General features: G+C 37.5%; 1 protein-coding gene and 1 pseudogene across 4 annotated transcripts in view; one reads left to right on the top strand and one right to left on the bottom strand.

Annotated features, from left to right (window-relative positions):
* The window catches only part of COMMD1 (copper metabolism domain containing 1), a 218,550-nt gene that overhangs the window by 61,113 nt on the left and 143,537 nt on the right, over nt 1-13,900 (top strand). For all 4 annotated transcript variants that reach the window (XM_045979843.1, XM_045979844.1, XM_045979842.1 and 1 more), the window contains exon 2: nt 6,738-7,019. In XM_045979843.1, coding sequence (XP_045835799.1) covers nt 6,738-7,019 — 282 coding nt within the window. The remainder of the gene's footprint in view (nt 1-6,737; nt 7,020-13,900) is intronic.
* On the bottom strand, nt 12,820-13,063 carry LOC123926142 (annotated as a pseudogene).

The following is a 13,900-nucleotide window of genomic DNA, read 5'->3' as shown; positions in this document are numbered from 1 at the left end:
TCATGACCTGAGCCAAAGGCAGACATTTAACTGACTGAGCCACCCAGGCGCCCCTAACTATCACAATTTCATTGTTCTACCAAAGCAATTTTTTAAAGGTTTTATTTATTTTTAAAATTAGTTTATTTATTATAGAGAGATAGAGTGGGGGGAGGAGCAGAGAGAGAGGGACAAGCAGACTTGTTGCTGAGGACAGAGCCCAACGCAGGACTTGATCCCATGACTCTGAGATCATGATATGACTTAATCAACTGAGCCACCCAGGCATCCCTCTACCAAAGAAGTTTTCATTTTAATAATTCTTTCTAGGGGCGCCTGGGTGGCTCAGTGGGTTGAGCCTCTGCCTTTGGCTCGGGTCATGATCTCAGGGTCCTGGGATCGAGCCCCGCATCGGGCTCTCGCTCAGCGGGGAGCCTGCTTCCCCCTCTCTCTCTGCCTGCCTCTCTGCCTACCTGTGATCTCTCTCTCTATCAAATAAATAAACTCTTTAAAAAAAAACAATTCTTTCTATTCTTTGTTTACATGTTAACATAAAGTTTTATGTAGTAACAGTCATAATATATACATTGTAAACTGATTTTTTTCAAAAGATTTATTCATTTTAGAGAGAGAGTACACATGCAAGAGAGTACCTGTGGGGCTTAGGGGCAGCGGGAGAGGGAGAGAGAAATTTAAGTAGATTCCATGCTGAGCACAGAGCCCAACTCAGGCCTCCATCTCATAACCAGAGCCAAAACCAAGAGTTGGATGCTTGACCAACTGTGTTACCCGGGCACGTCCAATCTGATTTTTATACTAAAATGCAGGGTCCCATCTTAGATATTTCTGAGGACAGGCCTTATTTTTGTTATCCTCCTGTCAGAATATTAAATTAGAAATTAAATAATCTTTTGGTTTAGAAATACTTTTGATCATGTTTCTGTTAGTGTTAGTAATTATTTTTACTGACCATTTAACATTTTATTATACTTATATTTTACTTGTTTAGTACATGTTTGAATTATGTCTAGAATTTCTTATGGATAACCTTTCAATTTGTGTTTTTATACATAGTTTTTACTTCTGTTGAATTTTGTATTTGGTTTATTTCTTAGGAGTGGGTTATTAGATGAAAGCTCATGAACATACTGTGTTTTGACATGTTACTTTCCATCAGGTTTTTCCACTTTATAAATAACTCAGTGTACTGGCTTTACTGTTTTGGGTCAGAATTGTTTAAAATTATTTTTTGTGTGTAGTTTTTGTTCATTTAGTGTCACAAGGTATCTTAAGATTTTGTAAATCTGTGTTGGAGTTCAGGACATGCTACCCCCAAATATGGCATGTTGGCATATTGATTTTTTTTTTTAATATTTTATTTATTTGACAGAGAGAAATCACAACTAGGCAGAGAAGCAGGCAGAGAGAGAGGAGGAAGCAGGCTCCCTGCGGAGCAGAGAGCCCGATGTGGGGCTCGATCCCAGGACCCTGGGATCATAACCTGAACCGAAGGCAGAGGCTTTAACCCACTGAGCCACCCAGGCGCCCCCATATTGATTATTTTAAGGAGTTTGAGACAAGGAAGAGCAGGAAGCTTACTTTGACCTCTCTTGCCCTTCTTCCTTGAAACAGGCCATTAATCCTATTGTGATAGGTGCCCTTTTTAAACCCAGAAGAAAGGAGCATTCTTGTATCCACAGACAAAAGGATACCAAAAAGAATCCTGACAAACAGGCCTTGCTAAGTTACCAACAGTTCATTGCAGTTGCTTCTTACTCCTTAACATATCATATTCCTCCATGAATGTCCACTCTTCATCAAACCTACTATAAAAGAACACAGGTCTAACTGTTCTCTTTCTTTGGGCTTTCATTTTTTTGTCTTCTCTTTCTTTTTTTATTTTTGCAGGGGGAGGGGGGGCCTTCATTTTCTATTTTTTTCTTTTTTTTTTTTTCCAAAGGTTTTATTTATTTATTTGACAGATAGAGATCACAAGTAGGGAGAGAGGCAGGCAGAGAGAGAGAGAGAGAGAGAGAGAGAGAGAGGAGGAAGCAGGCTCCCTGCCAAGCAGAGAGCCCGATGCGGGGCTCGATCCCAGGACTCTGGGGTCATGACCTGAGCGAAAGGCAGAGGCTTTAACCCACTGAGCCACCCAGCGCCCCAAGGCCTTCATTTTCTTATGACGCCTCCAACGTTACTTAAAACTTAGTTAAATAAATTTGTGCTTTTTTCTTCTGAATCTGGTTTTTTTTTTTTGTTTGTTTTTTTTTTTAGTTTAGTTTTCAAATCCAGCCAGGGAGCCTAAGTGAGTTAAGGAAAACATTTTTCTCTCGTATTAATGCTTTGGTCTTAATACTGTTGAGTATTGTTTCCCAAGTGTTTATTATTTGTATATTCTCTCATGTAAATTGTCTTTTCATATCCTCCCCCTCTTTATGTATTGAAATCTTAAAGCCTTACCTAAAAATGGGATATTAATTTTTTTTTTAACTTCTAAAGATTCTCAGGAAAACAAATGATCCTAGGGCAAGGAAGAGATGTATGATACGTTAGAAATCTTATATAGGCTATATAACATACTATGAGTATTGGAAAAAGAAAATTTTTATTTGTAGGAAATAATGCATGATTAATAGGAATAAGGCAGGGCAATTAATATTTTTTTGAAACCCCAGTTAAGTTGAACCTTAGGGCAGACCCTATAAATGTTATTTTGTTTAATTCTTATAGCACTGCAAGCTTGATATTTCTCAGTTTTACAGGTGAGGAAACCAAGATTTAAGCAGCTTTCTTTAGCTTACATAAAAGCACTATTAGTGAATTGGTTAATTTATTCATGGCTGAGAAATATTACCCATAAGCTCTACACTTTGAATCTAGAAATGCATGTCCTTTGGTTGTAAGAAATCTAATTTCCTTCACACTATTTCTTTTCTAATTTTGGAACTCAGGGTTAGGGCTTCTTGCCAGATTCCTTTCATGTTCTTAATCTTTTTTTTATCTTCTGTCTTTTTAGATCTTTGCCTTTTTCAGGAGTTTTCTGAAAATTTTCTCAACTGTCCTCTTTTGAATTTTCTATTTCTGCTTTTTAATTAATTTCTAGGAATTCTTACTTCTTTCTTAATGTTCCAAAAACAAACAACCAACCAACCCACGAAAAAGGAGTTAGTATTTGTTATATGGGGAGTTCTTTGTGTATTTGTGGTAATTTTAATAATAGGCTATTTTTTTATTAAAAAAGTTTACTGAATTTTCTGGTTTTCTGAATGTCTTTTTTCTCTGTTTATTTTGGTCTCTGTCTTTCATGTGAGATGCTTTCCTCAATTTTTAGGTGTGTCTTTACTATTGTTAATATTCAAGAGTGATGCATTAAAAGATTGATTGGAAGGCTTGAGAGTATGAGTAGGGCTATGTCCTACTGAATCTGGTTATAAGGTGCTCTTGTATGTACCCTGCAGTCAGTGTCTATAAGTCAGTTTTTAAAAAAATATTTTATTTGTTTGAGGGAGGGAAAAAGAGAGAGAAGGAAGGAGGGAGAGAGAAAATGAGCAGAGGGAGAAGTAGTCTCCCCCATGAGCAGGGAGCTCAATATGGAACTTGATCCCTGGACCCTGGGCTTATGACCTGAGCTAAAGGCAGAGGCTTAACTGACTGAGGCACCCAGATGCCCCTCTTTTTTTTTTTTTTTTTTTTTAAGATTTAATTTATTTTTTGAGGTTATCTCTCTACCCAGTGTGGAGCTTAAACTCACAACCATGAGATCAAGAGTCACTTGCTCCACCAACTGAGCCAGCCAGATGCCTCTCTATAGGTCCATTTTTTTGGTCAGGTTGTTCTGTAGAGAGAAATTTTCCAATACTCCAAAAGTCTTACTGCCAATTTTCTTGGAGCCTGTTGTATAATGAAGTATTTGATTGGTCACTGCTCTTAGTTTTTGGGAGAGAGGTCTTAAATCCTGACATTTCTAGAGTGAACGGAGTAGTGTTTTTGTTATTAATAGTAGGGGTGTCAGACCAGACTTGATAGTTTTTGCTATCAAGGTGACTCATGGTGAGCCCCTAGATGTTTATGCTGAGGTGACTCCAGACATGGGCTTTTAACTCCAGAAAGACCAGTCACTTGGTTAGAGAAGGGCTTTGACTCACCAGATATCAGCCCCACCTTCAGGGAGGGGGAGGGAGGTTGGAGATTGAGTTAAATCAAATGGCCACTGATTTAATCAACCATGTCTCAGTACTGAAACCCTAATAAAAACTCTGGAGTTTTTATCGTAGGGTGAATTTTTCTGACAAACAATACTCTATGGGGGTACCTAGGTGGCTCACTTAGGTATCTGACTTTAGCTCAGGTAGTGATCTTGAGGTTCTAGAATCAGGGCCCATGTCAGGCTCCTCACTCAGTGGGAGCCTGCTTCCCCTCCTTCTCCCTCTGTCCCTCCCCATTTGTGCTTTCTCTCTTTCAAATAAATAAGTGAAATCTTAAAAAAAAAGAAAAAAACCCCAATACTGTGTGTATCTTATTATACATTGATGTGCCAGGAGGGTGGTGCATCTTGATTCCCTTGGGAGAAGACATGCAAACTTTGCATTTGGGACTCTCTTAGATCCTGCCCTACGCATCTCTTATTTTGTCCAGTCTTGATTTTCTATCCTTCCTTTATATAGTAAAACTGTAAAGTAGAGTGCTTTTCTGAGTTCTGTGACTTATTCTGCTAAATTATTGAACTTAAGGGGGTAGTGGGAATCCTCAAATGCGTAGCCAGTTGGTGTGAAGTACAGGTGGCTTGGAATTCTCCAGCTGCATGGCTGGTGTCTGAAGTTGTGTCCTCCTCATGAAGCATTGTGCCATTGTGAAGTTTGGCCTGCCTTGGGTAGTTTGTGTCACAGTTGCATTGCAGTCAATGAGGGAAGGAAGCTGGGTACCCCATTATTCAGATGTAGAATTACACTTCGTCTCTCAGTTTTCAGAGTGAGTCCCTTACCCTGAGTTGTGCCTAGAGTCCTTGAGTCCAGAGCCCTTTGGGTCACTCTGTAGAATGGAAACTCACAGTCTTCCACCAGGGTTTGTTGATGGGGTGCTGGCTAGATGAAGTACCCATTATTACTTGAATTTTCTGCTTTCAGCTAGTTGGCTTTGGAGTGTTCAAGATGTAAATAAATGTTCTGTTAATATTTAGAATAGCAGGTGGCTAGGTGTATTTACTTTGCTGTAGGTGACTATAATTAAAAATTCTGAAATTACTATGATTAGGTTTTTATAAATATGGAAACATACATTGAAATAAATTTCACATAAAAATGTTCTGCAATATTTTTTCTTTAATTTCTGTAATTTCAAGGTGATAGTTTTACTTAATAGAGAAGACTTTTTTTTTTTTTTTTTTAGGATTTTATTTATTTATTCGACAGAGAGAGAATGGGAACACAGGCAGGGGTAGTGGGAGAGGGAGAAGCAGGATTCCCGCTGAGCAGGGAGGCCAATTTGGGATTCAATCCTAGAACTCTGGGATCATGACTTGAGCTGAAGGCAGATGCTTAACCTACTGAGCCACCCAGGCACCCCGATAAGACTGTATTAACAGTTTGATTTGTTTGCCATGTCTAACTAGCAAGTGAAACTGTTTCAAAAACCAGAGCTAAAACTATTTCAACACAGAAAATCATGGATAGGATCTGTAGGCCTTCTACTAGGCTATAAACATAGTGTGAGCAGGTATTTTAACATGATGTCAAGCATTAGTAAATAGTTGGTTATCAGTTGGTCAATTCTGAATAAAGTTTAAAAGTCTTGCATATGACCAAGAAAAAAGCCAGATGTAGTATTTTCAGTATCTTTAAGAATTTTCAGGCATACAAAAAGGTAAATTGCTGATAATGAAGTATTAAGACTTGATTTTATTAAGGAAGAACGTAAATTCCATAAAACTGCCCTGAAAAATGCCAGGAAGTTGACTAGGTTTGCTTACTAGCTAGTACTACCTACCTCCTCCTCCTAAGATACGTGTTTAAAATTCCTATCTGAGCAGAGACCAACTGCTGTGTATCAAAACCTTCCCAGTTGCTTAAGGTTGTTTTGAAATTGTGGATGTTCAATCTTTAGTTGTCATGAGTGTTCTGTTACATGCTATGTGAATGTATTTAACCAGATCCACATTCTTTTTTTTTTTTTTTTAAGATTTTATTTATTTATTTGGCAGATGGAGATCACAAGCCGAAGGCAGAGGCTTAACCCATGAGCCTCCCAGGCGCCCCTAAATTTTGAAAATTTATGGGAGAAACATTAAATAATACACAGTTTCAGAGTAGTATTGTGACTGAGCTATTTGACTAAAGATGGACTTAACACAGCTAACATAATGCATTTGTTTAACAAAATTTAGTTTGTGCCTCTATGGACAAGGCATTATACAGTTATAGTGTATCAAGCCAAGCCTGGCTTATAAGGCATTGTGAAATTACGTAAGATTTCATCAGAGGATGAATTAATTTATTTTCTTGTTTCATTATTTAGTTTAAATTTCTTTAATTATTTTTATTATTTCCCACCATGAAATTAAATATTTAAGAATTAGATTCTAGTTATTGATACAGAATTTGAGTGACATGGAATTTTTAACAAGTAGATTTTTCTGATACTTAATATTTGTAAAAAGGATATTTTTGTTCTTTTAAAGAGCTTATTCTCATCCCTGTCATTGAGGACCCTTTTTGAAAGCCTATTCAGTGGTTAATAATCATTGTTTTTTTCTGTCATTATAGTCTATTGCATCTGCAGACATGGATTTCAACCAGCTGGAGGCATTCTTGACTGCTCAAACCAAAAAGCAAGGTGGGATCTCATCTGACCAAGCCGCTGTCATTTCCAAATTCTGGAAGAACCACAAGATAAAAATTCGAGAGAGTCTCATGAACCAGAGCCGTTGGGACAATGGGCTTCGGGGCCTGAGTTGGAGAGTTGATGGCAAATCGCAGTCAAGGCATTCAGCTCAGATACATACCCCTGTTGCCATAATGGAGCTGGAAATAGGGAAAAGTGGACAGGTAAATCAAACTTAATTTCCTTTTCTAAACTATATTTCTCATTACATGTTAGCTATATATTCAGATTGATTTTATGTAACAGTCTTCTTTGCAAAGATAATAAGAATAATAGGAACAGACCCTGTTTCCTAGAATCCCTTTTCAGAGATGGAATCATCTGAAAATTTAGATATTCCCAGTTTTGGATAGAATCTGGACACCAGCCTCATGGTCCTGGCAGCTATCTCAGAAGTACGAAATGGGTCATTGAGGTGATTGCACAGAAGTTGGCTGCTGCTCCATTTTGGTTAGATTTCAGAATTCTTGGCATTTGGTCAGAATCTCTAAAGCGGTGATAGAGATGCTGAATAAAGAGCAGAAACAGATTAAACAACACAGAATATAACTGTCTCACCCAGTCATCTTTATCGGCAGTGTACCTTAATTACAGTAATGTATTTGTTCCTAAAGACCCTAAGTGTGCAATCTCTGTCCTTGAGCCCACAAATACTTTTTAATTTGATCTTGATTATTTGCAAAACAGTCCTCTTTTTCTTGCATTTCCAATAGTCATTATAGCAGATAATTTTGGCATCTACATTGTTTTTTTAGAAATCATTTAGTTTGTGCTTCAGATGACTGCCAGATCAGACTTTTAATGACCTGGTATATGCCTTTTGGGAAAAAAGGAAAAGAAAAAAGCAGCAACCCATAATTAGGAAGAGAAAACCCAGATCACTGGATTAGCTAACCAGATGTATTTTCAGATAAATAATCAAATAAGTGCTTCTATTACATCCTTTAATAAAAATTTATTTTTCTTCTACAGATGAGAGTATTTTTTTTAGCTGTCAATTTCCGTCACATATTCCTTTCTTAAGTTTCTTAGGATTTTTCAGTGTTTGTAATTCCAAGATGACATTAATTTTAATTTAAAAGGTAATTCGTTTGAAAAAAATAATTCTTTTTAAAAATGCATTTGGAGGGGCGCCTGGGTGGCTCGGTGGATTGAGCCGCTGCCTTCGGCTCGGGTCATGATCTCAGGGTCCTGGGATCGAGCCCCACATCGGGCTCTCTGCTTCCTCCTCTCTCTCTCTGCCTGCCTCTCTGCCTACTTGTGATCTCTCTCTGTCAAATAAATAAAATAAAATCTAAAAAAAAAAAATGCATTTGGAGAATCTTTTATACAGTTATTGTGAAATAATGCTGTTGCCTTAATTGACTTTGGTTTTTCTGACCCTGAAGTCTTTTCTCTTAACCATATGGCTTTCTTCCTACTGTTCATAGACCAAAAATGTGACAGATTAGAAAGGTGTGGTAAACATACTTGCATATCTAAATTTCACTAGCCATTTGTACAGGCTGTTCAATTTTTATCTGGCAGTAGTGATTATTTCATTTTGTCTTTAAGTATTTTTCATTTGGGCAGGAATATCAAAACACGTATATCTATTTTAAGACGTTCCTAGAGAGCTACTATAGTACTTCTTTAACTTGATACTTTCCTGTTTTTTCTTGGACTCAGTTTATAATGTGCCTTTTGATTTTAGTGACTTACATGTCATCTGGATTTATTGGGTATCACCACAGGGATTTTTAAATCTACTTTAAAATCTTTAAATTTTTTTCTTTGATTTTGTTACCCAAAGTGGCATTCAGCTGTTTGTTTGTTTGTCTTTTGGTTTTTAGTGTAGAAAGATTCTGCCAACAGTAAATCTAAACATCACTACAAATAATTTGCTGGCTAGCTTCAGGGACATTTTGTGATCAATTAGAACAAGTTGGTGTAAGGACCTATTTAGCCAGAGTGCTTCCATCCATCTGTTAAACAATAACCTTGTTGTTTAACCTTTAAACTGTCCCTGCCCCCCCCTTCCCCCAAGGGACTTACTTAAAAACAAATCCCGGAATCTAGTCCCAGGTAACAAAGCCCAAATGAAAGGGTGGGTCTGGCCAGGTGGAGACATCCCATCAGTGGGGAGTTGCATACTGTCTCCCTAGTTACTAAGGAGTATGGGCCCTGCCCTTAGGGAGCCTTTGGACGCCAATTCTGACCAAGGTGATCGGCTAATTCAAATATCTACTAGGGTAAATTGTAATTCAGTTGGTCACTGTGCAGCTTTCTCTGTGTATTACAATTTCATTGGCCACCTGTGCATGGCCAGGCCCAACCGCATGACCTTTTCCCTTAAAAGCTAGTCTGTGAAACAGAGAGAGGTCGCCCTCTCTGTAAGACACACGGCCCTGGCCAGTCAGTTTGGTTCTTGATGCTTGGTGCAAAATAAAGCTTTGCTTGACCTTCGCTTTCTATCAGTCTCGCTCCTTTAATCACGGACCCATTATTGGGGGACCTAACAGTTGGCAAATTTTTTTTTAAGTGGCCAGATAGTGTGTGCTTGACAACCATATAGTTTCTGTCATAAGTACTCAACTTTGTTGTTGTAGCTCAAAAGCAGCAACAGACAATATGTAAATAAATGGACATTGATGTTTCTAGAAAGTTTACCTATCACAGTGTAATCAACAGGTATTAGAAGTCAGAGTTCTTAAGCACTTACCTGATGAATTACACAGGTGAAATAGTCTATCCCCATTTTCTAGAGAAGGTGTCTGAGATAGATATGACTTCCTTTAGACAGAGGTACTACGTGGTAAAATGAAAACTAAAATGGAGATTACCAAATTGATTTTTTTTCCAAAAACTATTGACACCAACTTTTAGGAGCCAAAAAAACGTGTTCGTAATACAATATGGTAGTTAACAGCATTGATACTGAAATTGCTTTTCAACCCATAAGTCCTTTGAATTCTTAAATTAATATATCAATATATAACCTAGGCTGGCAATAAAATATACAGCCCAAATCCTATAGGAAATATTTTTGTGAGACCTGGATCCTTGGTTAGTACTTCTGTCAGCCTCTAAGTGAATATTATTTCTGAAGTACTCTACTATATCAAATTCCCAGTTTTTAGAACATTTATAGGCAACAAAGTCAAAGTTATTTTCATATGTAGACACTGAATGAACTTGTGAGAGGATTAATGATTCTAGGATACTGAGTGGTTGCTTCCAAGAAGAATGACCTACTTTTTTGAACTCTGTATATGTTATGTGTGTATTGATATACCCCAAAGTAACTAAATTACTGTCTTCAGTTTATGTCGTTTTAAATCATTTGTTCTCGGGCGCCTGGGTAGCTCAGTGGGTTAAGCTGCTGCCTTCAGCTCAGGTCATGATATCAGGGTCCTGGGATCGAGTTCCGCATCGGGCTCTCTGCTCAGCGGAGAGCCTGCTTCCCTTCCTCTCTCTCTGCCTGCCTCTCTTATGATTTCTCTCTGTCAAATAAATAAATAAAATCTTAAAAAAAAAATCATTTGTTCTCAATGATGGCTGCACGTAAGAATCACTTATGGGGCTTTAAAATTTTTCATGCTTAGGATGGTGTTGAGACCAATTAAATAAGAATCTGTGGGGATGGGACCTGGATATCAGTATTCGTAAAAGTTAATGATTCCAGTATTCATCCAGAGTTGAGAACCACTGTATAAAAGGTAGCCAAACAATGTGATTTGAAGTGTAAATAGGGCTTGTATCAAATTTTTATAGTGAGAATTCAATGTATGTTGGCATAGTACTTCTAGTTACCGTAATATATGGAGTGCTTGGGGACTGTCTTCAGGAACTAGATGTGGTAATGGTGGGTTTTTTGTTTTCCCTTCTGTATTTAAATTGCTTTCTCCTGCTAGTTTGTCTGTGTTACTTATTGCTTTGGTCCAGAAAGTACATTTGGTGATCAGTGGCCAAGTACATGCATTGACTTTTTTCTTTTAACACAATATAGTACATTTCAGGAAGATGAAGAAGCCAAAGTAATAGAGAAGTAACTAAAGCAGTATATGTTTATGGAAATCTACAGAATTAAAGAAAATGAGTGTGAACTGGTGAACTAATTACTTTTCTTAGAATGAATGTTTTTCTTCAACAGAAATAAAAAATTTTGCAAGAATAAATCATGAATTCAGTGGTGAGAGGACACAAAACTTTGAGGTGAACATTTCATGTACAAAGGAAAGAGCAAGTACTTTACTTGTATGATTGAGATCCTATCATATTTGGTCATAAATCACCGAGGGTCCCTAAGCCTTGAGGACTGTTGGACTCTGGCAGATGTCTTTACGAAAATTTTGTTGTTTAACATACTTAATTAACTCCATGTTATGTTTTTCTTTTCTGGAACTTAATTATCATAGAATGTTTTCTCTTTAAAATAGTAAATTTTGGGGGGGATAATTTGTATGTTTAGTGGAGTCTCATTAATGGTTATTTTTTAAAGACTGAATTTTGGTATTTTATAAAGATGTGTTGGTTTTTCTTTTGTGACTTTTTTTTTTAAAGAGTTTATGTATTTTTTTTATTTTTTATTTATTTATTATTTTTTTTTTTATTTTTTTTTTATTATTTATTTTTTAAAGAGTTTATGTATTTTGTTAGTAATCTCTATACCCAATATGGGGCTCAAACCCTGAGACCAAAAGTTGCATGCTCTTCTGAATGAGCCAGCTAGGCACCCCTCTTTTGTGACTTCTTGTTTTACAAGACCAATAAGACATTTTCTGAGAAAACATCTAGCCACAACCTCAGTGCTAAACTATTCAGTAGTAAATTGTTCCTCTTATCTTCTAACAAATTGTTCTTTCGTATATATTTTGAGGTACCCTGCCTATAGAGGTCATAAATATAAAGCTCTGTTTCTTTTTTGTGTTTTAAAAATGGCTAGTGTTACTGCCTTTTCTAGACTAGGTTTTAGTGTGCCAGGCACTCCTCTAGGTTGGAGTGTGTTTACAGCAGATACAGGGAAGAAAATAGTGTCTGTCTTTATTGATCTGATTTTTTTTTTTCTGACCAACTCATCATATGTTTAGCTCTGTCATTTGTATGCAGTTAGATAATAGGAATATGCAGTGGTCTACTCACTCTCATTTACAGAATCAGGACAGGTTTAGACTCTGGATTAAAAAGTCAACATTTTATCTGAAGGCTAGGTAAGCATCTAATCTCTGAGGAAAGCATTCACTTATATTTAATTTCCATAATTCCTCCTAGAACTAAATGTACTGGGGTGCCTGGGTGGCTCAGTTGATTGGGCATCTGCCTTAGGCTCAGGTCGTGATCTCAGGGTCTTGGGATTGAGCCCAGAATCGGGCTCCCTGCTTAGTGGGGTTTGCTTCTCCTTCCTCTGCCACTACCCCCTTTGCTTGTGCTCACTCTCTCTCTCAAATAAATAAATAAAGTCTTTTAAAAAATAAAATAAAACGAAATGTACTGATCTGTGTGTGAAATTCTGGCTAATGAGGAGTAAGTACCTGCTAAAACCTGTGGTTAATAATCAATTTAGGGACGCCTGGATGGCTCAGTGGGTTTAAGCCTCTCCCTTCAGCTCAGGTCATGATCTCAGGCTCCTGGGATCGAGCCCCTACATCAGGCTCTCTGATGCCCTGCAGGCTTCCCCCTCTCTCTGCCTGCTTCTCTGCCTACTTGTGATCTCTGTCAAATAAATAAATAAAATCTTTAAAAAAATAATCAATTTAATTTTTTGGAGAATTCACATTTATTGAATAATTATGATACAACATGGAATTTCTGAATTCCAAATAAATAAATTTCACTTTACAAACATTTGTTACTTTTTAGTACCAACAGGCTTGGTAACAGCCTCAAGTTGACCTGACAAGGAATGACAACCTCCCCTCCTTGGCCTTCTGTCTACTTAATAATAAGTCCTTTGCCTCTTCTGTGACTCTTCTAGGGGATAGCCTACTATTCTCCTTTCTGTACAGTGTGGGCATACTAACTGGTGATAGTAGTGTCAATGAAGCAGTCCACACAACTAGAGAGACAGTTTTCAGTGGGAGAGTCTAGGCGATTCCCTGGCTTCTCCACACCTTATTTCCAGCATAGCTCCAAGATGTGATACACCTGTGCAGTGAACTGCAGGTGCCTTCTGCTGTTTGGCTGCCCCCAGGTGCTGCAGCTCCACTTCATCTGCCTCCAGGTCTGCCATTATCCTCCTTAAGCTTGGGCGATTAATTTATTATTATTTATTATTACTGTTTAGCAGCTGAGCTCTGTTATGCTCCACTGTAGCTTCACCAGCTTGAGCAGTGCCACCACAACTCCCTGCTTTGTGTCATAGGAAAAGAAAGATTAAAACACACACACATTCTCTGACATGCTCTTTCTCACTTATATAGAGACATATGTACATACCTACACTTTATGTGTGTGTGTATAAATATATGGAAAAATATAAGGATGGGGCACCTGGGCATCCAACTGTTGATTTCAGTTCACGTCATGATTTCGAGGTCATGGGATCAAGCCCCACTTGGGGCTCCACGCTTGGTATGGAGTCTGCTTGAGATTCTCGCGCACTCCCTCTGCTGCTTCCCCTGCTCATGCTCAATACATACATATATACATACATAATTTTAAAAAAAATGAAATATAAGGCTAGAATACAGAGAATAAATAAAATGCCATTGTTTTTGTCGGTGCTCAGTCACCATTTTAAGATCATATTGCCTTACTCCAAAAATCTGCCAAGGGGAGCTTAGATATCTCATTTGGTTATAAAAGCTGTAATGGTTGGCCTATTTCTGATAATTCTTGTATTTAAGCTTGTTTTCACTCTTAGCAATGTAATAAAGAATAACTTCCGCAGAAATTAGTGTAGGTAATAAACCACTCTTCATCACTAGGGATTGATGAAATTTAACAGTTTGGGGATTATTAAATCAGTTTAGAATGCATTTTTTTTCAAATAAATTTTTCATTTTATATTTTATATCAGGTTTAGAACATGGAGTTTATTTAAACTTTAGTTCTGAACGGACCAACC

This window comes from Meles meles, chromosome 15, assembly GCF_922984935.1.
Source record: "Meles meles chromosome 15, mMelMel3.1 paternal haplotype, whole genome shotgun sequence".
NCBI lineage: Eukaryota > Metazoa > Chordata > Mammalia > Carnivora > Mustelidae > Meles > Meles meles.
The sequence above is the reverse complement of the archived record's forward strand: the minus strand, read 5'-3'. Positions and strand labels throughout refer to the sequence as shown.